We start from the raw sequence: 27,249 nt of genomic DNA on the forward strand, positions 1-27,249 counted from the left end.
CAAATAAAATGAGTAACGCAACAATAACAAAAATAATGGTAGGCAAAGAAGATCGCACAGGGGTGAAGTACTGGGGGGGGGAGGTGAAGGGATTAATTGAAATTGTTAAAGATTGGTATAGGATTTAAGAAATTTAAATTTCCATAAAGCTCCTATAAGGGAAGCAGAAAGCAGCAAGAAATATCAAGTAAAGGTATTGGAAAAGAGATCAGCGTAAATGAAAACATGAGACTTATGGTTTTGCTATATATGATTTTATTTTGGAGTTGTCTGTTGTAAAGAATGTATATTATGTGAATAAAATAATAAAAAATTAAAGAAGAAGAAGAAGAAGAAGAAGAAGAAGAAGAAGAAGAAGAAGAAGAAGAAGAAGAAGAAGAAGAAGAAGAAGAAGTGCTTTTGTGCTTGCACACAGTGATCTTTGGAGCCAAGACATCATCTGTACATGACCTAACAAAGCAGACTCAAAACAATGACCTAAGATGGGAGATCTCCTGCAGCAATTGTGCTGTTCATCTGGGTTTGCTTCACGCCTCGGATGCAGAGCTAGTGGTGGTCTTTCTTTGTGCTCTCTGCGGGAAGAAATACGAAGAAAATAAGGCACCATATCTTAAGCCTTTGTGGGTCCAGGCCAGCCACCCATCATGATGTGGAAGGAGGGGAGTTCTCCTTGCACAGTGGATGCCTGCACAATTCCACCTAAAGCTCACCAGCGGCCATTTTGAGCATTATGTGACTCTCCTTTCTGACATGTGCCCAAGCCTCGTTCCATCCTTACCTGTGCTGCAGGGAGCGTTATATTCAACTTCCGCACTGTCATCTGTGTATGAGAGAGAACAATTCATGAGACAGAGATCGAACCCCAGAGCAAACCTCTCTCCCACCCCCATCAGCAGGAAGTCAGGGTCCTCCAAAAGTTTCTGAACTACAACTCCCATCATCCCTGACAATTGGCCGTGCTGGCGAGAGCACATGGGAGTTGGAGTCCTGTGGCATCTGAAGGACCTGAAGGAGAGCTGAAGGATAACCTGAGACTTCTAATCCCAGGGTCATGGCTTTGAGCCTCACGTTGGCCAAGAGATTCCTGCATTGCAGAGGGTTGGTTTAGATGACACTCGGGGTCCCTTCCAACTTTACAATTCTATGATTCTGTGTCCACAGGTTGCTTATCCCTGTTGCGGAATCCCACTCGGGGAGGGCGGTGTGAGAAGGACACAATGCCCCTTCCACCCCAGCCTCGCCCTCAAGGGGCTGGTGTCAGGGAATGGTCTGAAGATGAGGACTGGGGAATGCATTCCATGGCAGACCAGCTTCTCTCTGATGGAGAGCTGGAGGGGGAAGAATCGTGCGCTCGCCCTCTTGCCCACAGCATGTTCAGAGAGAGAGAGACAGAAGCTGAACAGCTTAGAGGGGGAGTTACCCAGTTATGAGATAATGACTACAGAACCAGAAAGGAGGGGGCAGCTAGCTGAGACATCTCTTGAGAGCGTGGAGGGCTCCCCTCCCCATGGACTTAGAGGTCTGAACGTATCAGAGAACAAAGGAGTCAGAGGGAGGGAGGAACTTCTCATTGGCGTCCAAAATGCCACAGAAGCCAGAAGGATGATTAGACTAGGCAACCATTCTCCTTGCGGAGAGCTATGTATTTGCGCTGGCAACATGATGCTGTAATTAAAGGACTATAAATCTATCAGCTGCTTGTTAATTCTGATCTGTGAAGTTATCAAAGGGAGGGGAGGACTCTCCATGCCTGACACCTGGGATCGAAGTGTGTACGGCTGCTGAAATCCTTCTCACGTTGCCCTCCCCAAGCCGCGTTGCGAGGCTGGGATCCGTTCAGATCGCAGCATCACAACGCAGTGCAGGGATGGCTCAGGGATGGCAGCGTGAGTAGCGCTCTCTCCCACCCCGATGCACCCAGGGCAATCGCCCTGGCAGAACCCACCACCACCACCACCCTTGGCAAAGGTAAGTGTGGAGAAGTCCAACTAGCATGACTTCACACATGCAGATGCTTGGCATGAAAACAGACGTAGAAGGATCGCAATGAAGGGTTCCTGAATGTCCCTGGCAGAGTTCTTTGGAGCGCGTATGCTTAGGGAGAAGGGGATTGGGAGACAGGCAGGATTGTGGTGCACTTTGAGATGAATGGTACCCATTTCCAGCAATGAGATGCTTACCTGAATGGTAATAATCATACACTTTTACTATTGCTGGCTTTAGATCCATCACTTCTGTTTCTTGTTCCACAGACACACTGTAGTTTTGAACTTCACTATCCAGCTGAAGACAGGAAAGAGGGGTAGGAGATAAACATGGCAGGAAGTCCATCAGAAGGGGTGGGGTGGCAAACAAATCTAATTAGGATCAACCACAATATGGGCTCGTCCACACGTCCATTTGCCCCACTGCTTTTGCCCCCAAAGAAATCTGGGGTTTACCGCTGAATCAGACCAAATGGCAATCGGGTTTTCCATGGCTTGATGTTCGTTCTGACTTAGCAGCAAAAAACAGGTTTTCCAGGGGAAAGCTGCTCGAATCCACATCTCCACCCCCATCATTCAGCCCGGAGACTAAGGTCCAGCTCCAAGAGCCTTCTGGTGGTTCCCTCCCTGCAAAAAGTGGGGTTACAGGGAACCAGGCACAGGGCCTTCTCAGTAGTGGCACCTGCCCTGTGGAATGCCCTCCCATCAGATGTCATGGAAATCAACAACTACCTGACTTTTAGAAGACATCTGAAGGCAACCCTGTCTAGGGAAGTTTTTAATGATCGATGCTTTATCGTGTTTTTAATATTCTGTTGGGAGCCTCCCAGAGTGGCTGGGGAAACCCAGCCAGTTGGGCGGGATATAAATAAATAAATTAATATTAATATTAGCAGAAGACAAGCAGAAAACTGTTCAGAACTGTACTTTCTAGGCACAGGGCAAGCAGAAGTGTGGATGAGCCCTTTGATAGGCAAGTTTTTGAGTTCCCCAGGACACTTCTTCTGGCTTAAGGAAAAAGAGGGAGTAAGGAAAGGTCTCCCAGCTAGGGCGGGCTTTGCTTTTGGTCCTTACTTCCATGCCCTCCTTGCCTGACTCAAAGGTGGAGCATTACCCCAGAACCCCTTCCACATATCCCTGATCTTTGTCAATCTGATAGATATCTGAGTAGGTCTCACCTGATCCAGGTAGATGTGGATCTTGTCAGGCTCAAACTCCACCTTTTTGACGAGGGGCTTCATTAGGAGCTGTCAGAATATGGAAGAAATGGGCACTGTGAATGAACAAATTAAGCCAGCAGCCCTAGGCTGCCATCCCATAAAACGTGGGCTCGTACAAAACAAGGACAACAGTTTTATAGATCCTCACAGTTGTTGCACAGATAATGACTAGAAGGTTCAGCACTCTGAGACACCTTACTGCAGAATATGGTACATATACGATATACAAAAGAGAAAAGAAGGATAAATATGAGTACATGGGACACTTTATAACATGCTTCATACAGGAACAGGGCACTGTTTGAAATGTGGAACTTCCCACACCTAGAAAAATAGGGGCTCAGTGTCACTTTAAATTGCGGGGACCAGACACCTTAATTCTGTCCACATCTTTGTCAGGATTGGCTACTTGGGGAGAGGAGTGGGCCACAGAACCTGTGGGAAATCTGGGCTTTGGACATTTCTCCCGCCATCCTACCTTCAGAGGGACAAGGCCAAACACTCGCCTTCTTGGGCCTGGGTTCAAGGCCAATGCCCTTCCATTCATTTGCAACATGAGTTGCAGGAAGGTAAAGGTAAAGGTACCCCTGCCCGTCAGGGCCAGTCGTGTCCGACTCTAGGGTTGTGCGCCCATCTCACTTAAGAGGCCGGGGGCCAGCGCTGTCCGGAGACACTTCCGGGTCACGTGGCCAGCGTGACGAAGCTGCTCTGGCGAGCCAGCGCAGCACACGGAAACGCCGTTTACCTTCCCACTATAAAGCGGTACCTATTTATCTACTTGCACTTAGGGGTGCTTTCGAACTGCTAGGTGGGCAGGAGCTGGGACCGAAAGACGGGAGCTCACCCTGCCGCGGGGATTCGAACCGCCGACCATGCGATCGGCAAGCCCTAGGCACTGAGGTTTTACCCACAGCGCCACCCGCGTCCCTGAGTTGCAGGAAACAACCCAGCAAAGAAGTTTTGCACTGATCAGTTAGGTGTTATTGGTGGATAAATTCCATGTTGTATATTATGCAGTGCAGCAGCAGCAGCACATCCGGAAAGAACGTGATTTGTTAAGAGAGGATAGTAATACATATACAATTTTATCTAAAACAGATGCACACAAAGACACACGTCAAGCAAGCAAGCAAAAGCAGGGAAGTGGTACAAACACACTGCCCTCTGCACATCCAGACAGTCTACCTCATTGCCTGATTCCGAAAGGAGAGCAGAGAAGAGAATGAAATATGTAGAAGGACCAGGGGAGAAGGCTGTGCCTGAGAACTGGAGATCAGCTGGTTTAGGAGGAGGAGGCTGGGCAAGTGGGGATGGAGTCTGAGAATTAGTCCCTGGGAGCTGGGCAAGGGAGGAGGGATGAAGAGAGATGGATGAATGGCTGAAGCAACCTGGAGCTTGTGTCTCTTCCTCAAAATGGACCCGCAGGAGCCAAGATCCCTCCTGAAATGCTCTGCTAACAGCTTAAGCTGTTTTTCGGACATCTTAATTTCATTCTTCAGTTCTTACTGTTGCTTGTGGATCTTAATTTTGCTTTTGCCTTATAGAAGCCATTCTGAATGACTCTACATAGCAGTGTTGTGGGATGAAACAACTAAAACGAAAGGATTACTGAAAGATGGGGAGAAGCCAAGCCAAATGGTCTTACCTGCTTCGCAGACTTCTTCACAGGGATATACCCAGACAGCATATGCACCTCTATTAGGACCATGTTGGTTTCATTGCGCTCCCCTGTGTAGCTAACGGGGGAAAGGGAAAGAGTGGCAGCTGAAAATCATCTGGGGAGATTTGGGATCCAGTATAGTCGAACCTTGGTTCTCAAACGCCTTGGTACTTGTATGTTTTGGCTCCTGAAATGTCCAAGTTTTTGAATGTTCTTTGGAAGCTGAACATGACTTCTGTGGCTTCCAATTGAGTGCAGGAAGCTCCTGCAGCCAATCGGGAGCCGGGCCTTGGTTTTTGAATGGTTCCAGGAGTCAAATGGACTCCCAGAAGGGATTAGGTTCAACAACCAAGGTACCACTGTAGTGAACTTCCTTTCCCCACTGCCTCACAAGTGAGCAGCCTGGAGGATGGGTTTAATCAATGTCTCGCTCTAGGCAGGGCCACCCTGAGGTGATTGCTGATGAGACTCACTACCCAGCTTGCTGCTGAGACAAAATGGTGGCTACAGCCATCAGAGCTGAGTGCTCCTCTCAGCCTGGGTGGCTGTGAGCAGCAAGCAGAGGCCCATCACTCCAGAGCCTTCCCCTTGCTTCCATTCAGCCTAAATTGAAAGAGCAGACCTCAGAAGATGCATGGCCTCAGGCATACATGCTACCGCCTCCATTCCTGTTCTTCGCAAATCTCCCCCCTCTTCCCTTCCAAATTCTCAGGCTCAGGGACTTAAAAGCAAAGAGCGAGAAGGCTTGCAAAAGCCTTTGCTAGTCTTTCCCTCCCTCCTTTCCCTTATAAGTCTCCATTCCATTGCGAGTATAAGGGATTTTGACAAGTGGGCAGCCCTATTAGCTTAGACAGAGCTCATGAATCTGAACCCGGCTCCAGGGGAACTCCAGCATGGGATGAGCTGGGAGGCAGAATTTTTTTATTTTTTTATTATTATTATTTTGCAAATATGTTGTAAATAGGCAGAACATATTTTTGCATGCAACTATTCACATGTTCCCAAAGCTTCACAAGCTGCTTCACCAGAGATGTGATTTTTGGAGCCCCTTCAGAAGCAGCTTAGCAGAAGTACAGTACCTGACTTGTACATGAACATCAAAATATTTCCTGGTAGTCTGGTTGCATTCCTCTGGTGATGTCTCTACACTCAGAGCAAAAGCTTCTGACGGTGGAGGCTCTTTGTGGTATCGAAGAGTAGTCTATGTGGGAGAAGAAAACTGCTGTATTCTGAGCTGACTTCTGGCGTCTTCTGTGATGTGTAATATAATGCTTTCATCAATAAGGGCCACTAGCTGAACGATAACCTTGCTCATTTGATTGCCCTTTTTACACATCACTGTCTTTTTATTTGTATATATTGCTTGTTTTATGTTGCCATGGCCATTGGCTAATGCGAATAAAGTTTATCTTATCTTATCTTTCATCATGTGCGCTATACAGTGGTACCTTGGTACTCAGCCGCCTTGGTTCCCAAACGCCGAAAACCTGGAAGTAAGTGTTCTGGTTTTCAAACGTTTTTCGGAAGCCGGACATCTGATGCGGTTGTTGGCTATTGTTCTGGGGCACCTGCACCAATCAGAAGCTGCACCTTGGTTTTCAGACATTTCAGAAGTCAAAAAGACTTCTGGAATGGAATTAAGTTTGACACCTTTGTTTTTGCTATTTGTTTTGCGTTTTTGCTTTTGAGGCTTTTTCAGTTAATTTGTTTTTGTGACTTTGTGGAACCCAGTTCAGCTACGGATTGATTGATTGTGTGACTGCGGAAATGGATACAAGCCCCCCACCCCACCCCATCCAAACAATGACTATCATCAGTGCATAATTTTAATTTTTATCATCTACAATACTGTCTTATTTCTTTTATAGTACAGTACACTGATTATTGCTTTCATTTTATGGATCAATGATCTCGTTAAATAGTAAAGCTCATGTTAAATTGCTGTTTTAGGGGTTGTTTTTAAAAGTCTGGAACTGATTAATCCATTTTGCATTACTTTCTATGGGAAAGCGCACCTTGGTTTTGGAACGCTTTGATTTTGGAACGGACTTATGGAATGGATTAAGTTTGAGAACCAAGGTACCACTGTAATATGTTTTTAAGACCTCTCTGTTGTTTGTTTGTTTGTTTGTTTGTTTGTTTGTTTGTTTGTTTGTTTGTTTGGGCTATAACCCATATTTGGCTGACCAATAAAATCTGATAATGATTGTGATGATGATATACAATATGGGCCACTCAATGAGTGTTCCATCACATTGTTTTCACCAGGAACTCTGTTGGAACTCTGGCCTATCCTATCTATTAACTGTTGGCCAACTTATACTCCCATTTATTTATCTAATTATTTCTGTTACTGGCGTTATTAACATCCCATGGCAAGAACCACCATCTGCTGAATCTGTGCTAAGGAATTGCCTTTCCCTTCAAACTTGCAACATTCAGTATGTTTCATTGGCTGTTACCCAGCTATCCTGCTGTGGAGCACGATGAACACGAATGCTCTTTTCATTTTCTCAGGACTGCTCAGGATCTGAGATAGCCCCCCCCCCCCCGTCTCTCCTTCCTCTGTGACAATCTGAAAAGTGCCTCAGTCTGTTGTTTCTATCCTGCTCCCCGTGGATCAAAGGTGAGCCTTGTTTGCGCCTTGTCCCCTTACCTGCACATAGGCACAGCCGTTCCCTGACACCTCCAGCTTGTATTGACCAGGAATCTCTGCAAGAGGGGCCTGTTGCAACACCAGCCGGTTCTTCTTGCCCACGTGGAACTCGTGCTGGAAACCCCCACTGGATTTCACCAGCACCTTCACATCTTCTGCCTCACGATAGGTCAAGGCTGCATACTTGGATAAAGCCTGCAGGGCAATCACTGTGTTCTGGGGAAAGCAAACAGTCGTCTTGGATGGTGGGGTGGAGATCCAGGAGACAAATTTTAACACTTACTGAGATCTTATAAACAATAACTCCTTTTGTCCCTCATCCTGCCACACCACTGCAGCCATTGAACATGGTGAACCTCAAATGATGGCTTTCGAGAGCCCAATAATTTTCATCACTTAAACACCAGCCCTGTGCTAGAATGTGCATTTCAAGGTGAATACCCAGGGATGACTGCAAGCAATAGCAAGGGACAGTGGGCACTCCCCCTAAATACTCCCTCCAGCTTTTTGGCAGAGTATATTCAGGCGGATTAAATCTTTCCTCCTTTAATCCTTCCCATCTCTTTGCTCCCCCCAAGCTAGTTTTTGTTCTGGAGTCATCCCTGCATTTGGCACACCCAAATACAGAAATTTGGTACCCTGCCACACCTCTTCCCTTGAGAAACAGCTGTCGCTACCTGTGTGGATGAAAGTCCTCCATAAAGACCCTGTAGGCTGGTGAGAGAAGGCACAACTTCAGAGGCGTGGTTGAGGACATCTGTGGACACCTCAGGTGTGCTGAGGAGAGCCAGCAGATAGTAGGCTGTTGTTTCTACATCTGACAAGGATACAATTCCATCTATAGAGGGGAAAGAAAAGAAGATGGGCTCATTTCAACTCCTGTAATAATAACCCAGAGCAGTAATTGGAGTGGGAACTGCTGATGCTACTAAGCCTTTATTTATCTACCATCTATCCATCTATCATCTATCTATCTATCATCTATCATTACTAGGCTGCCCTCTTGGATTCATTCATTCCAGGCACCAGGGATGGGAGCCGAGATTTAAAGTCTAATCATCCCAGCCACCAGCTCAGGAAATATTGAATCTTCTCCATATACACAGTACAACAATTAGCATTGGGGGGGGGAGGCTCCTGTTGACCCCAATGGAGGCTTTTCCTGGCACAAATTGCCGCAGCTGCATGCAGTTGTGATTTTTACTGAGATGGCCGCTATGGAGAGAAGACTTATACTTCCCTGTCCTTTTCAAAAAACTAAGCAGTGGGATTGCCGGGTTGTTGTGTCAAGTGTAGTTAGGCCCAGAGGCCATTCAGACTTGTTCTCTGCAGTGAGTCATGTTGGGCAGGGCACCACACCTTGAGTCTAGTCCCAAACCCCAGCATAAAGATATCTTTGTAAGGCAGCTGGAAAGGGGTACTCCCCTGTGTGAGTGCCTGAGGGCCCTGCTCCTGCCACTCACCACCTGGCCTAGGGCGGGGCCTGAAGCCTCAAAAGGACTGCTTTGCTGCCCAGGAGGACTCCCCTGTGTGAGTGCCTGAGGGCCCTGCTCCTGCCACTCACCACCTGGCCTAGGGCGGGGCCTGAAGCCTCAAAAGGACTGCTTTGCTGCCCAGGAGGACTCCCCTGTGTGAGTGCCTGAGGGCCCTGCTCCTGCCACTCACCACCTGGCCTAGGGCGGGGCCTGAAGCCTCAAAAGGACTCCTTTGCTGCCCAGGAGGACTCCCCTGTGTGCGTGCCTGAGGGCCCTGCTCCTGCCACTCACCACCTGGCCTAGGCGGGGCCTGAAGCCTCTAAAGGACTGCTTTGTTGCCCAGGAGGACTTCCCTGTGTGAGTGACTGAGGGCCCTGCTCCTGCCACTCACCATCTGGCCCAGGGCGGGGCCTGAAGCCTCACAAGGACGGTTGCTGTTACTGCTGCTGCTGTCCAGGAGGACTCGGAGGGGCGCAGAGTTCTTTTTAAAATGTTTTTAATTTTTTCTTTTGCTATTTTTGTATGTGGGGGGGTGGGGGTGGGATAGATGTTTGTTTGGGCTTGGGAATTTGTTTGATTTTGATGTTTTGTAACTTTTACAGTTTTTTTGTTTGTATTGCTTTATTGGGTTTTTGTTTATTTTTAAGGTTTTATTTTGTTCTTAAGGGGAGGGCTCAGGGCTGCCGGCGAGTGGGTCCCAGCCAACAAAATGACTGGGGCATGTTCCACAGAGGGGGATGCGCTGGGACAACCGATCTCAGTGATCACAGGTAGGAGGAGGAATTACGCTAAGACCAGACCATGTCATTACAGAGAAGGCAGGTTTAGTCGTTGTTTGAGGTCTATCCCTGCCTCCGGGTCTGGTCCTAACCGGGCGGATACTAGAATCAGCAAGGGATACCCACATGACTTGAAGGTGCTGCTGTGCAATGCCAGGTCAATGATTCATAAGACCACTGGCACCCATGACTTGATCATGGATGGAGGACTTGACCTGGCATGTGTAACAGAGACTTGGTTGGATGAAGTAGATGGGCCTGTCCTTGCCCCTGCTTGTCCACCAGGTTTCTCTTACGCACAGCAACCCAGGCCTTGTTGGCGGGGAGGGGGGTTGCAGTGATTTTTAGGAAGCTATTAGTTTGCACTAGGCGTCCTATTAGGAAGACCCAGTTCTCTGAGTGCATGTTCTGGAAGTTGGGCAATAGGGGCAGTACAGGATTTTTTTTTTTGTGTACTGACCTCCCCGCTGCACCAAGGATTCCCTGCCCGAGCTGCTTCAGGTCATGGCGGATGTTCTCCTGGAGACACCTAGTTTGGTTGTCTTAGGGGATTTTAACATCCATGCCGACACGACCTTACAAGGGGCCGCTCAGGACTTCGTGGAAAGCATGGCCTCCATGGGGCTGTCCCTGAATAAGTTTGGCCCAACCCATAGCCACGGACATGCCTTAGACCTGGTGTTTACCTCTATGGATGTGGGTGATCTGACACTAGGTAAAAGCGAAACGAAAGAATGCCATGGTCAGATCACTTCCTGGTGCGACTGGACTTCTCCATGATCCATCCCCTCTGCAGGGAGGTGGGACCGATTCGGATGGTCCACCCCCGCCACATAATGGATCCAAATGGCTTCCAGAGAGTGGTAGGGGATGCTTTATCCCATGTTGATGGCCTTTCAGCTGATTCCCTGGTGGCCCGCTGGAATGTGGAGTTAACCAGGGCTATTGACTGTTTGGCTCTGAAGCGCCCTCTCCGATTGCATGGAGCCCGGACAGCCCCGTGGTTCTCCACGGATCTGAGGGCAATGAAACAATCGTTGAGACAGCTAGAGCGCCGGTGGCGGAAAACTCATTCTGAAGCTGACCGGACACGGGTTACAGCTCAATGTCAAGCCTACCAAGTGGCGGTAGCGACAGCGAAGAAGACTTTCTTCACCGCCTCTATTGCATCTGCAGAAAACAGCAGCAGGAGACTTTTTCAGGTGGTTCGCAATTTAGCGGAACCACCTGCTCCATCGGGGCCCAGTACGGGCCACATGATCTCCTGCAATGATTTTGCAAAGTTTTTTGCAGATAAAGTCGCTCAGATTCGGAAAAAGGTAGACTCCACCGTGGGAGCAGGGCAGGGGCGGGAGAGTGCTAGAGTCCTGTCTAGTCAAGTTGTGTGGGATCAATTCCAATCTGTTACCTCCGAGGATGTGGACAGGCTGCTTGGACGAGTGAAACCAACCACCTGTCTCCTTGATACTTGCCCATCCTGGCTTATAAAAGCTAGTCGGGAAGGGCTGGGCGATGGGCTTCGTGGGGTGGTGAATGCTTCCCTCCATGAGGGAGCCTTCCCAGACCCGCTGAAAGAGGCGGTTATTAAACCGCTTCTTAAAAAACCATCTTTAGATGCGGCCACGATGGCCAACTATCGCCCAGTCTCAAATCTTCCATTCTTGGGCAAGGTGATTGAGCAAGTGGTTGCTGAACAACTCCAGGCACGCCTGGAAGAAGCGGACCATTTGGGTCCCTTCCAGTCGGGATTCAGGCCTCATCATGGGACTGAAACTGCCTTGGTCACACTGGTTGATGATCTCTGGCGGGCTAGGGACAAAGGTGAGAGCTGTTTCCTAGTTCTGCTGGATCTCTCAGCGGCGTTTGATACCATCGACCATAACATCCTTCTGGACCATCTTGAGGGGCTGGGAGCTGGGGGCACTGTCATACAGTGGTTCTGCTCCTTCTTTCTGGGCCGTGTTCAGAAAGTGGTGGTGAGGGATGAGTGTTCAGACCCCTGGGCTCTCACTTGTGGGGTGCCTCAGGGTTCTGTCCTCTCCCCCATGCTTTTTAACATCTACATGCAGCCGCTGGGAGAGATCATCAGGGGGTTTGGGCTGGGTGTTCATCAGTATGCGGATGATACCCAGCTCTACCTCTCTTTTAAATCAGAACCAGTGAAGGCGGTGAAGGTCCTGTGTGAGTGTCTGGAGGCGGTTGGAGGATGGATGGCGGCTAACAGATTGAGGTTGAATCCTGACAAGACAGAAGTACTGTTTTGGGGGGACAGGAGGCGGGCAGGTGTGGAGGATTCCCTGGTCCTGAATGGGGTAACTGTGCCCCTGAAGGACCAGGTGCGCAGCCTGGGAGTCATTTTGGACTCACAGCTGTCCATGGAGGCACAGGTCAAATCTGTGTCCAGGGCAGCTGTTTACCAGCTCCATCTGGTATGCAGGCTGAGACCCTATCTGGCTGCGGACTGTCTCGCAAGAGTGGTGCATGCTCTGGTTATCTCCCGCTTGGACTACTGCAATGCGCTCTACGTGGGGCTACCTTTGAAGGTGACCTGGAAACTACAACTAATCCAGAATGCGGCAGCTAGACTGGTGACTGGGAGTGGCTGCTGAGACCATACAACACCAGTCTTGAAAGACCTACATTGGCTCCCAGTACATTTCCGAGCACAATTCAAAGTGTTGGTGCTGACCTTTAAAGCCCTAAACAGCCTCGATCCAGTATATCTGAAGGAACGTCTCCATCCCCATCGTTCTACCCGGACACTGAGGTCCAGCACCGAGGGCCTTCTGGCAGTTCCCTCACTGCGAGAAGCCAAGTTACAAGGAACCAGGCAGAGGGCCTTCTCGGTAGTGGCGCCCTCCCTGTGGAACGCGCTCCCACCAGATGTCAAAGAGAACAAGAACTACCAGACTTTTAGAAAACATCTGAAGGCAGCCCTGTTTAGGGAAGCTTTTAATGTTTGATGTATTTTAATATTTCTTGGATGCCGCCCAGAGTGGCTGGGGAGGCCCAGCCAGATGGGTGGGGTATAAATAATAAATTATTATTATTATTATTATTATTATTATTATTATTATTATTATTATGGCTTACATCGCTATCTGTAAAATGGGAATAATAGTGGCAGGTCTCAGAAGACTGCCCTTACAGATAAACAAGACGAAGAGTTGGAAACATATAAAAACACTCTGAAATGCTTCTATCATCACAGTAATTGTGGATAATTCATTCTGGGTCACCAAAGGACTACCTGAACTGACATGTTTGTTTAGAAATAATAGAAACTACTGGGGAACTCAGAATTTACCCCAATAGCCTAAGCAGAAAAAGTTGCTACTCCAGATGTAGCAAAACAGCCGTCTCTGGAACAAGGGCTGTGTACACACGCCTGTCTTCTCTGCATACACTGCACTCCCCCTGCTAGTTCCCCACCAAGATCAAATCCTGTCCATGGTGAGAAAGAGCACAACCTTGTTGCATTTTAGGTCAGTTAATGGGCACACAGCCTTCCATTGCTCTGAATGAACCCCTCCTACCTGTTTTGTCAGCCCCTTCGCGCAAGTCTTTCAGGAGGTTCTGCCGTATCTCTGTGTCCCCAGACAACGTGAAGACGTAAGCCAGCAAGGCCTTGGGGTAGGCATCGTCCACAGAACTCAAGTTCCTCTTCAGGCAGCCCAAGGCATCATCTACCATTGTACGCTTTAACACAGTTTTAAAAAGACTCTGTTAGGTTGCTGAGTGGGATATGATCCCAGTCCAAGAGAACTGCACTTCTCTTAGGAGGTCCTGGGGGTCTTCTCACCAAAGTATACTTCCCGGGAATCCACAGAGGAGGCTATGAGAGCTATAGTGGAAATATATACAGTGGTACCTCAGGTTACATACGCTTCAGGTTACATATGCTTCAGGGTACAGACTCCACTAACCCAGACATATTACCTCGGGTTAAGAATTTTGCTTCAGGATGAGAACAGAAATCGTGCTCCGGCGGCGCGACGGCAGCAGGAGGCCCCATTAGCTAAAGTGGTGCTTCAGGTTAAGAACAGTTTCAGGTTAAGAACGGACCTCCAGAACGAATTAAGTACTTAACCTGAGGTACCACTGTACAGTGGAACTTCGGTTTTCAAACGTAATCCATTCCGGAAGACCGTTTGACTTCTGAAACGTTCAAAAACTGAGGCGCCAAGGGCAGTCTGCCAATTCAATAGAAAAAATTGTGGGAAAACAACAGATACACACAGTGGAAGCCATTCAACCTCCGAGGCGCGTTCGAAAATGGAAGCATTTACTTCTGGGTTTTCAGCGTTCAAAAATCGAAACATTCGGCAACGGAGATGTCCAAAAACTGAGGTACCGCTGTATAATTATCAGGTCAGACATCTCCCTGGTGTTTCTTAGATGGACAGAAGGTGGAGATCTTGTACTCCTGCCCTCTTTCACAGAGACTTCCAGGCTACAAGGAATTCCCTTCCAGCATCTGGACACAAGTTGAACATACAAATGACTCAGCAAAGAGTAGCATTTTATGACACATCTGGTGCAGATGTGGTAATTTTGTGCCCATTATCTGCCCGTACCACCATCCTACAAACTGGGGTCAGAGACATTCGCTCCCCCCCAACTTGAGGGCTGCATTCCCTCACGGACAACCTGCAAGTAGTGTTCAGAGCCAGAGGCAAAAACTGGACAGAGCAATGGAGGGAGTTTGTATGGTAGGCTACATTTGAGGCATGCAAAAGCCAGGTTTCTACAGAAGCATCAAGAGGCATCATGACTACAGTTTGAGGCATGTCTCTCCATCCAGACAAGCTGAAGGCACACCAGACAGGGTGGGAGGCCAGTTACTAGAACCTTTGAAAATCTTTGCCAGTAAAGTGGTTTCCCAGATGCTTCATGGAGTAGCGATATGGGGCATGGACCCAAATGCTAACAAAGCCTTAGAAATAGTGCAAATACGGAGCTGGTAGTTCTGCCCTGAGCTTTGAGTTGTACAAGGATTGATGGGGAAGTCACAAAAATTTGTGGAAATCCTAAGGAAGGACTTACATTCTCCTTCATGTTGAGCTCCAGCAGTGAGGCAGCAACGTAAGCTGTTAGTGAAATCTCATCATCCACGCCACCCTAAGGATGTCAGAGGAAACACAAGAGAAAAGTAAAGGCGCTTCCAGACTCCCACTGTTTTGAGTGGGATTCCATGACAGACCAGAAAAATGGAAGTTGTGCGATTGAATTAGTTTCGAGACAGCAAAGCTGCTCCCCACCTCTCCCCAAACTGGACCTTTCGTGATCAGGAAAGTAACAGGAAAATAGATTGGGAAGTGTGGGATAACAATTGCTTGATCTCATGTTGTATAATTTCCCCGCAAGCAAATGAATGCTCAGTGAAGGTACCTTTATGGCATTGTTGAAGACTCTTCCCACACTTTCAAAGCAGCCACTGGGAAGTTGGTGCTGCCCCAACCAGCGCACAGCATCCTGAATGTGCTTCTCATCAACATAGACATAAGTCTTGGCATGGCCAAAACCCTTAACCACAGCAGCCGTCAGCCTGTAGGATTGAAGCAAGAATAAATTTTAAAATGAGGGGCAACTCAGCTTCTGAACTACAAGGGATCATGCCCCACTATTTTTCATCTCAGCTTTTCTCCCACAACACTGAACAGAAAACAAGAAAAGTGACAGAAGCCGTAAGGAGAAAGCTACTAACTGATGTTGCATGGGGACTTCCTTCCAGCATGGCACTGACTTAAATTAAATAGGTAAATCAATGTGGGGAAAGCAAAATGTCACTTAGAGAAGGAAATAGTTTCCTTGAAGCTTTAAATTGTTTTATTCTGGATTGTTTTGTTTCATGTGTTAATGGAGCGTTTGGGGATTTTTTTCTTTAAAATTTAAAGTGGTATAGAGATGGAATTAATAATAATAATAATAATAATAATAATAATAATAATAATAATAATAGAAGAAGAAGAAGAAGAAGAAGAAGAAGAAGAAGAAGAAACATGTTGGTCATAAGGTTAGGCAATGCTGCGCAATAAAATGCTACACTAAACCTCAATTTTAATTCCCATTCCACCTGATTCCAGAAGTAGTAATAGTTTGATTTTGCCTCTTAGGGGACACCCAAGACCACCACCCACCCACCCACAGATTGATGGTAGGCTTCTGCCTCTTTAAGAGGCAACATCACCCTGAGACCAAAAAAGGTGCTAAGTGGGAACAAGGGCTGGCAGATCGCAGGCTGCAGGGTTGCCTGTATCACCTCCTTCTCCAATTGCTCGTGACAGCAAACTGCTCAGCCTGAATGGCCACCCTGACAGCTTGGGCTGGCTGGTTCTAGCTCTGCTGCCAACTCACCAAGTATTCCCCTCAGCATCATGCATCCCAAAGGCACTGTAAGAGCCGTTATCGCGCTTGTAGAGCAGCTGGCGCTGATACCCTGGCAGGAGAGAAGAACAAAGTGGCACTGGCAATGCTAGGAGGGACCCTGATTTTACCCGCTTACGGTAAAATTATTTAAGGGATTTACTGTTTTTTAAAAACCACCTGACTAAGTGGCCGACGAAGTTAAAACAAAACAACAATCAGCACAGAAAACAATGTAGGACTGCAGCAGTGGGAAGATGATTATAAACCAGTTACATAGGCAGCTCAGCATCTTAAAAGGCCTGGGAAAACAAAATAGAAAGAAGTGTTCTTCCGGTGCCGAAAAGACATCATGCGCCACACAGGCAAGGTTTTGTTAGGTTTTGTTAGTTGTATTAAGTGTCTATGAGACATTTGCAGTGAAAGATTTGGCTGGTTTTATATTTGGCTGTTTATACTACATAGGGCTCATAAAGAGAAAACAGCTCCAGGCTGTAATGGAGGCTGTGGGGAGAGAGAGACCTCTGATTTTAGGTCTGTTTAGAGTTATTTTAATTTAATAGGAAGATAATCCCATGCTGGACATGCACATGATGCTATTCAACTACTTAGAGGTATCATTATTTGTATCCTGCTCATAAAACATTGAATCATTTCCCCCTTTCCCCCTTTCCTTGTTTTTCTGTATCACTTTACCTCTTTATAATTGAAATTCCTTCAATAAAATATTAATACCCGAAAAGTGGACCAAGGGATAAAGTGGTTGTGGGCTGGGGAAATTATAGGACTACGTCAGTATCTATCAAATGGTGAAAAGAACCACCAAAAACACAATGGATTGTGATTGCAAATTCGCCATGAAATCTCCACTCCCAGCAAACACTTTTTGATCTATGAAGAACAATCATAAATACATCCTACAGATAAAACTGAAATTCCTTTCTCCAAGGCTTCCAATGTCTTCTCAAGAGCACCTCCCATTTGCATGAACAAATTCACAACTGTCTCCTTAACTTCTCTTCTCATTTGGCCAGTGATCTTCCAGACTTTTACTATTCGCACAGTTCTTGCCAATGAACACCTGCCTTAAGCCACATTCCGAGGAGAAAAGAGGACCTACTCACCACTCTGTATGTACTTTATTACGTCCTCTTTGAAGGTGGGGGTTGCCTGGTTGGTCTTCTCCAAGTACCGGAGTATGTGAATGTTAGGAACAAACTTCATCAAGTTCTGCTCACCGCATCCCAGGGGTCGCTGAATCAGAAGGTCTATATGTTGTATTGATGTGCCCATAATGTCCCCTAGATGTTGAGAAGATTGTTATCATTACCATTACCACCACCACCACCATCATCTGGAAACCAAGTCTTTTGAGGAAAGGCTGCAGGAATTGGGTATGTTTAGCCTGGATAAGAGAAGACTGAGAGGAGGTCTGGTGGCCATCTTCAAATCCTTAAAGAGCTGTCACATGGAAGATGGAGCAAGCTTGTTTTCTCCTGCTCCGTGGACCATATGAGGAAAGGAATCAATGGCAGCCAGAATTGCACATGGGTAACTTGCTGTCAGGGGTTCAGGGAGAGAGGCACAGATGAGGGAGGAGACTGAGAGCGAGGGGGAAGAATCCCAGAACGAGGAGGAGGAGGATGACAATGACTTGAGGGTTTCCATGAGTCTTTCAAGTGAATCGGAGGATTCCCAAAAGGGGGCGCCCCTGGTCAGGCCAAGGGGAGCCACAGGGGGGACTAGTCAGGAGCAGGGGAGCAGCAGGGGAACCCCGAGTGGGAGTTGGAGATCGGGGCCGGCTTCCCCGCTGGAACGGAGTGAAGAGGGTGGAGTTCCCAGTGTGACAGACGAAGCAGAGCAGGAAGCAGAGAGGGGAAGGAGATCGGGGCAAGACGTCCTGCCGGAAGGGGCGGAGAGTAGTACAGAGAGTAGTGTAACTGTCAAGAGGAAGGTCAGAGGCAGCGTACGCGCGCCAAGTTCAAATGTGGAGGCGCGCGGAAATGCGGAGAGCCCGGAGGAGGAGCCTGGTCCCAAAGCACGGAGGAGGGGGGAGCAGGCGTCTGGGGATTCAGCGTCAGGGGAATCCAGGAGGGAAGGAACCCAGGGGGGCAGAAAGACCCTGCGGAAAAGAAAGGACAGGAAGAGGTGGACCAGCACAAGCCTCTTAAACTGGTGTAGAGGCGGGACTGATTCAGAGGGGACTTCAGCGGTCTAAGCGTAACAGACGTGGGGCTGCGCGCCTCGGCTGTGGAGCAAACAATGTTCTTCAATAAAAGGTTTTGTAAATAAAGTGGACTTGGCATTGGTCTCTTGTGAGCTGGGACCTGAGGCAGCCCTGACAGTAAGTCCCCTCTCAAAAAAACGCAAAATTTTTTTTTGCAAAGCTCACGAAGTGTGGCAGCCATGAGCGCGGAGGAACAGATGACAGCACTACGGAACGCAGTCACCGAGCTCTCCACTGCGGTAATAGCCTCTCAGAAGAAGAGTGACGAAGCGGAGAAGCGATGCCAAGATCTGCAAGCCAGGTGGGAGCGTGCATGCAGAGAGGGGTTCCCAGGGTCCAGATCAGAGGGAATTGGACTTGGAAGGCGGGGGGGCAGTTTAGTTGCCCACTTCGATGGGAACCTGAAGCACTACCCCAGTTTCAGAGCAGACGTCCTATATGCACTGCATTTGCTTCGCAATGACTTTAAAGATGAAGAGGAGAAAGTGGGATTTATTGTGTCTCATTTGCATGGGGACGCTAGAGCGTGGCTGCGCAATTTGTGGCGAGAAGATGGCCCTGCCCGCCGCGATTCTGATGAATTTATCAAAGCTATGGACGCTTGTTTCCAGTCAACCGTGGATGTTGATGTTGCGCGCCGAGAGATGCATGGACTCCGGCAAGGCAAAGACACTGTGCGTCAGTACCATTCGCGCTTTTTTGCATTGCTGACTGTATTGGGCTGGGAGAAAGACTCCAAACCAGTGAGAGATTTGTTCTAGGAGGGAACGCCAGAATCAAGCCCGCCCAGGGGATCGTGCTCGGGGGTGGAGACGGAACCCTCTTATTGGTGGGACGAGCAACCAGAGGAGGACTGGCGCAGGAGGTGGAGGGAGGGGCCTTGGCCAACAGCACCGGACGAAGTAACAATGGGAGAGGAGACCGAGAACACTTTGGGAGACGAACCCGAGTTCGAGCACACATACACTGAGCTGGAAGCAGAGGAAATCGAAGTAGACGAACTGTATCCAGCATCTACCCCCGCAGAGACGCGGCTCCCAAAACCTGCGCCCGACGGGCGGGAGGGGGGAAGGGGGGCTTCGAGGGGGGGATGGATGTCAGGGGTTCAGGGAGAGAGGCACAGATGAGGGAGGAGACTGAGAGCGAGGGGGAAGAATCCCGGAACGAGGAGGAGGAGGATGACAATGACTTGAGGGTTTCCATGAGTCTTTCAAGTGAATCGGAGGATTCCCAAAAGGGGGCGCCCCTGGTCAGGCCAAGGGGAGCCACAGGGGGGACTAGTCAGGAGCAGGGGAGCAGCAGGGGAACCCCGAGTGGGAGTTGGAGATCGGGGCCGGCTTCCCCGCCGGAACGGAGTGAAGAGGGTGGAGTTCCCAGTGTGACAGACGAAGCAGAGCAGGAAGCAGAGAGGGGAAGGAGATCGGGGCAAGACGTCCTGCCGGAAGGGGCGGAGAGTAGTACAGAGAGTAGTGTAACTGTCAAGAGGAAGGTCAGAGGCAGCGTACGCGTGCCAAGTTCAAATGTGGAGGCGTGCGGAAATGCGGAGAGCCCGGAGGAGGAGCCTGGTCCCAAAGCACGGAGGAGGGGGGAGCAGGCGTCTGGGGATTCAGCGTCAGGGGAATCCAGGAGGGAAGGAACCCAGGGGGGCAGAAAGACCCTGCGGAAAAGAAAGGACAGGAAGAGGTGGACCAGCACAAGCCTCTTAAACTGGTGTAGAGGCGGGACTGATTCAGAGGGGACTTCAGCGGTCTAAGCATAACAGACGTGGGGCTGCGCGCCTCGGCTGTGGAGCAAACAATGTTCTTCAATAAAAGCTTTTGTAAATAAAGTGGACTTGGCGTTGGTCTCTTGTGAGCTGGGACCTGAGGCGGCCCTGACACTTGCATTATGATGTAGTGGAAAGAAAAGTCACCTCCTCTCCAGATCTCTCATATGGCCAGAGATGGGGAAGAAATGTGGGGGGGGGGGCAAATATCCTCACCAATGCAGGAGACAGTAGCTCGGCCAGAGCCCTCCACAATAGCTTCAGGCAGCTTTAGGGAAACCTCATCATGAACTGGGTCCCCTGAAAGGAGATGAAGAACAGGAATTAATGCAGTTGAATACACTAACCAAGTGGTCATAATCTGCAGTTGGACTTGCACACAGCGAAGATGGGACTAGGAGCTTGCTAGCTCAGTGAGTCTGTTTTTAGCCACTGTGTTATCTCAGCTGTCGTTCCGCCCCCTCTCCATCCCATCCCTACTCCCCTTGGCAAGCAGAGAGACAGAGTGTGTGTCTTGGGTCTCTTTTGCATCCCGCTACTGCCCTAGGGAAGAGACACGTCTCCAGCCCAATAACAAGCAGAGCAACACTTCGTCTTCTCTCCAACTTGCGTTCTCTGGGGCCCCATCACAAGCCAAGCTGCCCTGAGCAAGGGATGCAGCCTAAGCACACCTGAAGAGCAGAGGAAGGCATTGTGGGTCTCTTCTTCAAGGACGCCTTCTGGCTGTGGGAGGAAAAGAGAATGAGATGGTGAGTGGGACTGTTCTCTCAGGGGAATAATCTCCTTCTACTTTCTCTGCCTTTCCCCTGCTCTGTGTAAGAGCTCTCACAATTGCCAGGCCTTCCAAAGGATCACTGCCCCTGGCTGACATCACCTTAGAGATGGAAACAGGGAGGCTGTGCAAAAATCCAAAGGCCCTCTCCTGCCCAGCACCCAATGAATACAATTCACCCCCCCCCCCCAAAAAAAAACACCCCTGTTTAGGGGAGACCCAGAGTTCTGAATCAGTTGCTGGCACTTGATAACTGTGAGCCAAAGTTGGACATCAGGGGCTCAAGGCCACACAGACACTGACCTTGACCAGCAGGGATTTGACCACTGTGTCTGACCGGCCTCGCGCAGGTGTGGTGGAGATCTTATTGCCACACAGCTCATGCGTTTCCTCTGCCTCGGCGGTGACCGAGAGATTGACGTGCCCTAGAGGAAGGCAAAATTGGCACAGACCCATGATGAGTGCCAGGAACTCAGGAAGGGAAAGAGGCTGCTTGGAGGCCAGAGCCCCAGTCCAGCCCCACATCCACCAACATGCCCACCATGCCTTCAGTCTGGAGACAGATGTAAGGGACAGAGGTCGGAGCATAGGGGGTTCTTGAATGGAGATGGACCCCCAACCTCTCCTTTGTAGCCTAGTCCCCAAATCTGCCCTGATGCACAGCTGCCGTTAGCAGAAATTGGGGAGGGACACCCTCTGGGATGGGGAGGGAACAAACCCATAGCACATGCAGCAGGGGGCACTGTTATTATTTTCCACATCCCACTTAATGCCCAGTTGGCTTCCAAACAGAAGAATCCGTTGGTTCTGCCAAGTGTCCTCAGATGACAAGGTCTTTGGGGAAGAAAGAGAGGGACCCTTGGCAACCTCAACCCCGCAAGTCTCCTCCCACCCACTCAGGCGCCTCAACCTCACCCAGCTGAGTCGCCGTCACGTTCCAGGAGAAGGTGTGGGCCTCCTCAGCACAGAGGCAGGTGCTGAACTGGCAGGCCGGGCATGGCTTCACGTCCACCTCCTGCGACTCCAGCAGCTTCACTCTCACCTGGGAGATGCAGCAAAATGACCCTCGTGAAGCAGGCAGAGCAGCGAGTCCAAAGCAAGGGGCAAACATTCAGAGAAGAGGCACAGGAGGTGGGCCTATGCCAGAAGCAAGAGCCAGACCCCATGCCTAGGGGTGCCCCACATTGGGAAGTTGAGTAGGGCGTAGACTGTGCCCAGTAAGACCTCGGTAAGTGGGGTCTCCTCGTGCTTTTGGGGCACCATATTAGCATCTGTGAGGAATGCCACCCCAGATTAGACTGGCAAGATTTATTCACTCAACAAAGTTTACAGGAAGACCTCTAATCAAAAACCTTTGGGATTCGAGTGGGTGGCTTGGCTTCCTCACACAAACCCCTCATGGCTGTTGTTCTGTGAGCCCCTCATGAAGCTCTTCAGCTGGTGGCCTGGATTGTGGCTGTGGGGAAGAGGAAGGGGGCAGCAGATGGGCATCCCTAGGCCTTGGCAGCAGATCAGGCTGGGTGGCTTTTTGGCCTCTTCTGGTCTCTTGCAGCAATAAGGCTGTGTTGCATATGGGGGTGTGCACACACCACACATTTAAAGCGCACTCAGGGGTTGCTGTGGGAGGAAAACTGCAGGTTCCCAGGACTGGGGGGCGAGGAGGGAATGTGCTCTATGGACCTCTTCTGCCATGAAAGGGATGGGGCTGCCTTGTGCTTCCTGTTGTCCACACTTCTGTGGCACATCCAAAGTGGAGCTTCTGTTTCTTCACCCACAGGAAGAAATGCAAGCTGTCCCCTCAACACTGAATGCAGAGTGGTGGGGGGAGGAGGGAAAAGTACTGACCTGTCCCTTGGGAGAGACAGGTGAGTGCAGGTGTAGGAAGGGCAAGGCCCTGGTGAGGTCCAGCCCCCCAGCCTCCATCTCTATCTTGTGGGGTTCCTTCCACGCCTTTCTTTCTGGATACACATATAAGGGAAGCTTGTTTGCTTGTTCTCAATGGTCACTAACCTGGATACATTCCTTCATGTAATTGAAGACAGTGGACTTTAGCAGCAAGGTCTCCCCACGGACCACAGAATACGGCAGGCTCATATCCACAAAAAACGGCTGGAAGACCCGGAACTTGGCTTGTTGGGAGAGTCCGAAGCCAATGTCAGCCACACAGAAGGCATCAGCGTTCCACTCCGTGATCGTGTCCGGAGCAGTGACCGAGTGAGTTGCTTTCCCCTCCTCACTGAAGAACAGGAAGAGAGGTCACTCCCTCAGTTACAACAAAACTATGGATCGGTTTTCTGAAGGCTGAAGTTATATTTCCAAGGGAAAACCAGACTCCAGGCTCTGAGAAAGCCCAGGCTAGTCCAGACAGGGATCTGTGGAAAATAATTCTGTCTGATCCTTACATTGAAGAAGAGCTTGGATCTCAAAAGGTTCACCCCACACCCCTGCTACTGATATCCCAGGTAGATGGCATCATCTCAGCGGTTATCGTCCTTCCTTAGCAAGGTTCACTTACTTCACTGATACTAAATCCCAGACCCAGGTCTCTGGAAAGTATGTCCTGGGTTTAGCTTTCTCTTCCTTCTTGCTTTCTGTAGAATCAACAGCCTGAGGCTTCTCGGAAATCACATTCTCATGCTGAACACTTGTGAGCAGGCCTGGAGATAGGAGAAAAAGATCTCAAGTCCATCAGTAAAGATGAATCCGCAGGAGTGTGGCCAAATTTCTGAGGGAGATTATGGTGGCAGTGATACAGCGATGCACTGCACCCAGCAACGAAACCATTGACTCAAGGGATGGGATGTCGAGAGGGAGATCCCGCTTGGACATCATGAGGTGAGCAGGAATCAGTGGAAATAAAAGCCTTGAAAGGCAGAAACAACAAAAACTGATTTCTCTACTTGGGGACTTTCCAGCAGTGAAGCAAGCAAATGACTGTGATTCTCACCTGTTTCAAAGCCACTTTTTAAACGTCTTGTTACTGGCAGATCACAGGAAACAGGCTTTTTAACTTGCATGTTGGTGAAAACTTTCATTCGCATAAGCTGTGGGAAACCAGGAGAGTGGAAAAGTGAGGTGTGAGTATTTGACTCCCAGTAAATTAGCAAAGATATATAAGAATACAGACCACTTCAGGTTACAGACACCTGAAAGCAGAGAGTTGGAAGGGAGGAAGCACGTAACTATACAGTGGTACCTCAGGTTACATACGCTTCAGGTTACATACGCTTCAGGTTACAGACTCCGCTAACCCAGAAATAGTACCTCAGGTTAAGAACTTTGCTTCAGGATGAGAACAGAAATTGTGTGGCGGCAGCAGGAGGCCCCATTAGCTAAAGTGGTACCTCAGGTTAAGAACAGTTTCAGGTTAAGAACAGACCTCCAGAACAAGTTCTTAACCCGAGGTACCACTGTGCTTCAAATATGTGTTGGAAGTGCAAAGAAAAAGAAGGCACCTTTTATCATATGTGGTGGACTTGTAAGGAGATAAAAGCATATTGGTAAATAATATATAATAAGTTGAAAAAGATGTTTAAGATAACCTTCATTAAAAAAAACAGAAGCCTTTTTATTGGGAACAGTAGGCGCAGAGAAACCCAAGGGAGTACAAAAGACTTTTTATGTATGCAACGACAGCAGCCTGGATAGTCCTAGGCCAAAGATGGAAAGAAGTCAAAATATCTACAGAAGCCAGTCAAGCTTGCAAAAATCTATCACCTGCCCGATAATAAGTGTTGGAAATGTAAAGAAACTGAAGGTACATTCTTTCACCTTTGGTGGACGTGCCCAAGGATTAAGGCTTTCTGGGAGATGATATTTAATGAAATGAAAAAGGTATTTAAATATACCTTCTTGAAGAAACCAGAGGCCTTTCTCCTGGGCATCATGGGCCAATTGGTGCCAAAGAAGGATAGAACTTTCTTTATGTATGCCACGACAGCAGCAAGAAAATTTATTGCAAAGTATTGGAAGACACAAGATCTACCCACCCTGGAAGAATAATAATAATAATAATAATTTATTATTTATACCCCGCCCATCTGGCTGAGTTTCCCCAGCCACTCTGGGCGGCTCCCAATCAGTGTTAAAAACAGTACAGCATTACATATTAAAAACTTCCCTGAACAGGGCTGCCTTAAGATGTCTTCTGAATATCAGGTAATTATTTATCTCTTTGACATCTGATGGGAGGGCGTTCCACAGGGCGGGCGCCACTACTGAGAAGTCTGGTTCCCTGTAGCCTGTAGAATGGCAGATGAAGGTGATGGACTATATGGAACTGGCAGAAATGACCGGCAGAATCCGAGACCAGGGAGAAGAGTCAGTGGAAGAAGATTGGAAGAAATTTAAAGACTATCTACAGAAATATTGTAAAATTAATGAATGTTAGAATGATGTTGGATAAAAAGTTAAGTGGTTTTTAGCTATAACGATATAAGGAATATGAAAAAATGGATTATTAATAGGTAAAATTTAAGGTTACAATATTTTTAAGATTAAAGACTAGGATAAATAAAGAGGGAAAGGGTTTGCTGAACTAGTAAATTGAATTGGAATACAAAAAAGGGAGGTGTGAGGAGGTCTGGGAAATAAGCAAATGAAGGATAAGATGGGATTGTTTTTTAACTATTTTTATTTTGTATTTTTCTTTTTTCTTTTTTCATTTTGTAAAATTCTAATAAATATCTTTTTTTAAAAAAATACCTACAGAAGAAGACTGGACAACAAAGCTGATGGACTATGCAGAGATGGCCAAAATCACTGGAAAAGTCAGGAACCAGGACGATATAAACTTCAATAAAGACTGGGGAAAGTTTGTAATATATTTGAGAGCACAATGTAAACAATTAAAAACATTAGCAGGGTTGAAATAACACTTGTAATGTGAGAAGAACTATGGATTTAAATAGAGTATTATGAAAATCTGGAGGAAGATATGATATGCAGTGAAAATGTTAATAAGAGGACTCCAGGGAGGGGAGAATGGAAGTCCGTGAATTCAGAAAAATTCTACGATTTATGATTTTATTTTGTGTTTGAATGTAAATTTGCATTGCAAAGCTAATAAAAAATGATACAAGAAAAGGAAAAGCAAGGTGTGAAAGACCCAGCATTAGGAGGTGGTCCAGTCTGGCACCAGTTCCACCTCCCTCCCAGTCATGATACCGCCCCTGCTTCTGCTGGGAAGTCCTGCCTATTTGCCTAGAGCAGATTTCAATGGGCAGAGGGGTGAGGGGATGAGAGAGGGGAGTCAGGGCCACCCATCAGACATGGTTTCTTTAAACCTGGGACCGTCCCTGGAAAACAGGGGCCCTGGGAGGGTCTGTAGGGTGCATCTCATGGAAATGAGCAAGGCACCTTTGGGAGAAGCTAAACTCGGGGGCAAATTCTACTCACCTTGAACAGGCTAAAAACATCGGCCTCACTCTGAGCCCAATGGGCTCCCTTCAGGGCCCTCTTTTGCTTTTGGCTTGGAGCCAGAGGAGGCAGGCAAGGATATGGCTCAAAGTCTTCCAAGCGATAGGGAAATCCTCTTCCAGAAGTTAAATACAAGAAATCGTAACTAAAACGACCGAACACCTGAAAGCAGAGAGTTGGAAGGGAGGAAACACGTAACTATACAGTGGTACCTCAGGTTACATACGCTTCAGGTTACAGACTCCGCTAACCCAGAAATAGTGCTTCAGGTTAAGAACTTTGCTTCAGGATGAGAACAGAAATCGGGCTCCGGCGGCGTGGCAGCAGCGGGAGGCCCCATTAGCTAAAGTGGTGCTTCAGGTTAAGAACAGTTTCAGGTTCCGGAACGAATTAAGTACTTAACCCGAGGTACCACTGTATTCAGTGTTGATAAAGCCGAATCATACTGGTTGAGCCCCAGGCCAGACTGAAGCCCCTTTTTGTCTGCTGACAAAAGGGAGGCCACAGAGGCAGTTGCCCTGGGTGCAAAATTTGTTTCGGGTGCAAAATTCCAACACACAGAGCTGCATCAATACAGCCACGTGCTTTCGTCACTAGCCTCCACTGCAAACAGCTTCTCCATGCAAACTAGGAAGTTACATCTCCAAACAACAAATCGACTCTATGGCTGCGATCTCCTGGGTGATGCGGATGCTTTAAGCAGTTGAATGTGCATATGTACTCCGTCCGTTTCCGTTTCCCTCCCTCCCACCCTCCACCCACCTCTGCACGGCCCCGGCAGCTGGCAACCCATGCTACGCCACTGTGAATCAGTATTTCATTTGTAAATGCAATCGCGCCGCTCAGGCACTGCACTGCATGCAATACAACACTGTGTCTCCCTTCTTAATGATGTGCTTGTCAGGCAGCAGAGGAACCAACCCCCC

The 27,249-nt window shown here is 48.4% G+C and overlaps 1 protein-coding gene across 1 annotated transcript in view; it reads right to left on the minus strand.

The window, feature by feature from the left end:
- Positions 1-238: 238 nt before the first annotated feature.
- The window catches only part of LOC114588079 (alpha-2-macroglobulin-like protein 1), a 51,490-nt gene continuing 24,479 nt past the window's right edge, over positions 239-27,249 (minus strand). The window contains exons 17-37 of the mRNA XM_077921568.1: positions 26,303-26,485; positions 23,853-23,949; positions 23,421-23,562; positions 22,916-23,141; positions 21,821-21,947; positions 21,209-21,330; positions 20,805-20,856; positions 20,350-20,433; positions 17,266-17,442; positions 16,133-16,214; positions 15,167-15,323; positions 14,822-14,896; positions 13,312-13,474; positions 8,199-8,359; positions 7,522-7,737; positions 5,945-6,066; positions 4,851-4,941; positions 3,164-3,232; positions 2,181-2,283; positions 779-820; positions 239-572 (exon numbers count right to left, since the gene is read on the minus strand). Coding sequence (XP_077777694.1) covers positions 547-572; positions 779-820; positions 2,181-2,283; positions 3,164-3,232; positions 4,851-4,941; positions 5,945-6,066; positions 7,522-7,737; positions 8,199-8,359; positions 13,312-13,474; positions 14,822-14,896; positions 15,167-15,323; positions 16,133-16,214; positions 17,266-17,442; positions 20,350-20,433; positions 20,805-20,856; positions 21,209-21,330; positions 21,821-21,947; positions 22,916-23,141; positions 23,421-23,562; positions 23,853-23,949; positions 26,303-26,485 — 2,517 coding nt within the window. The 3' untranslated portion in view covers positions 239-546. The remainder of the gene's footprint in view (positions 573-778; positions 821-2,180; positions 2,284-3,163; positions 3,233-4,850; positions 4,942-5,944; positions 6,067-7,521; positions 7,738-8,198; positions 8,360-13,311; positions 13,475-14,821; positions 14,897-15,166; positions 15,324-16,132; positions 16,215-17,265; positions 17,443-20,349; positions 20,434-20,804; positions 20,857-21,208; positions 21,331-21,820; positions 21,948-22,915; positions 23,142-23,420; positions 23,563-23,852; positions 23,950-26,302; positions 26,486-27,249) is intronic.

The sequence above is a fragment of the Podarcis muralis genome, chromosome 17 (genome assembly GCF_964188315.1).
Source record: "Podarcis muralis chromosome 17, rPodMur119.hap1.1, whole genome shotgun sequence".
Taxonomy (NCBI): Eukaryota; Metazoa; Chordata; class Lepidosauria; order Squamata; family Lacertidae; genus Podarcis; species Podarcis muralis.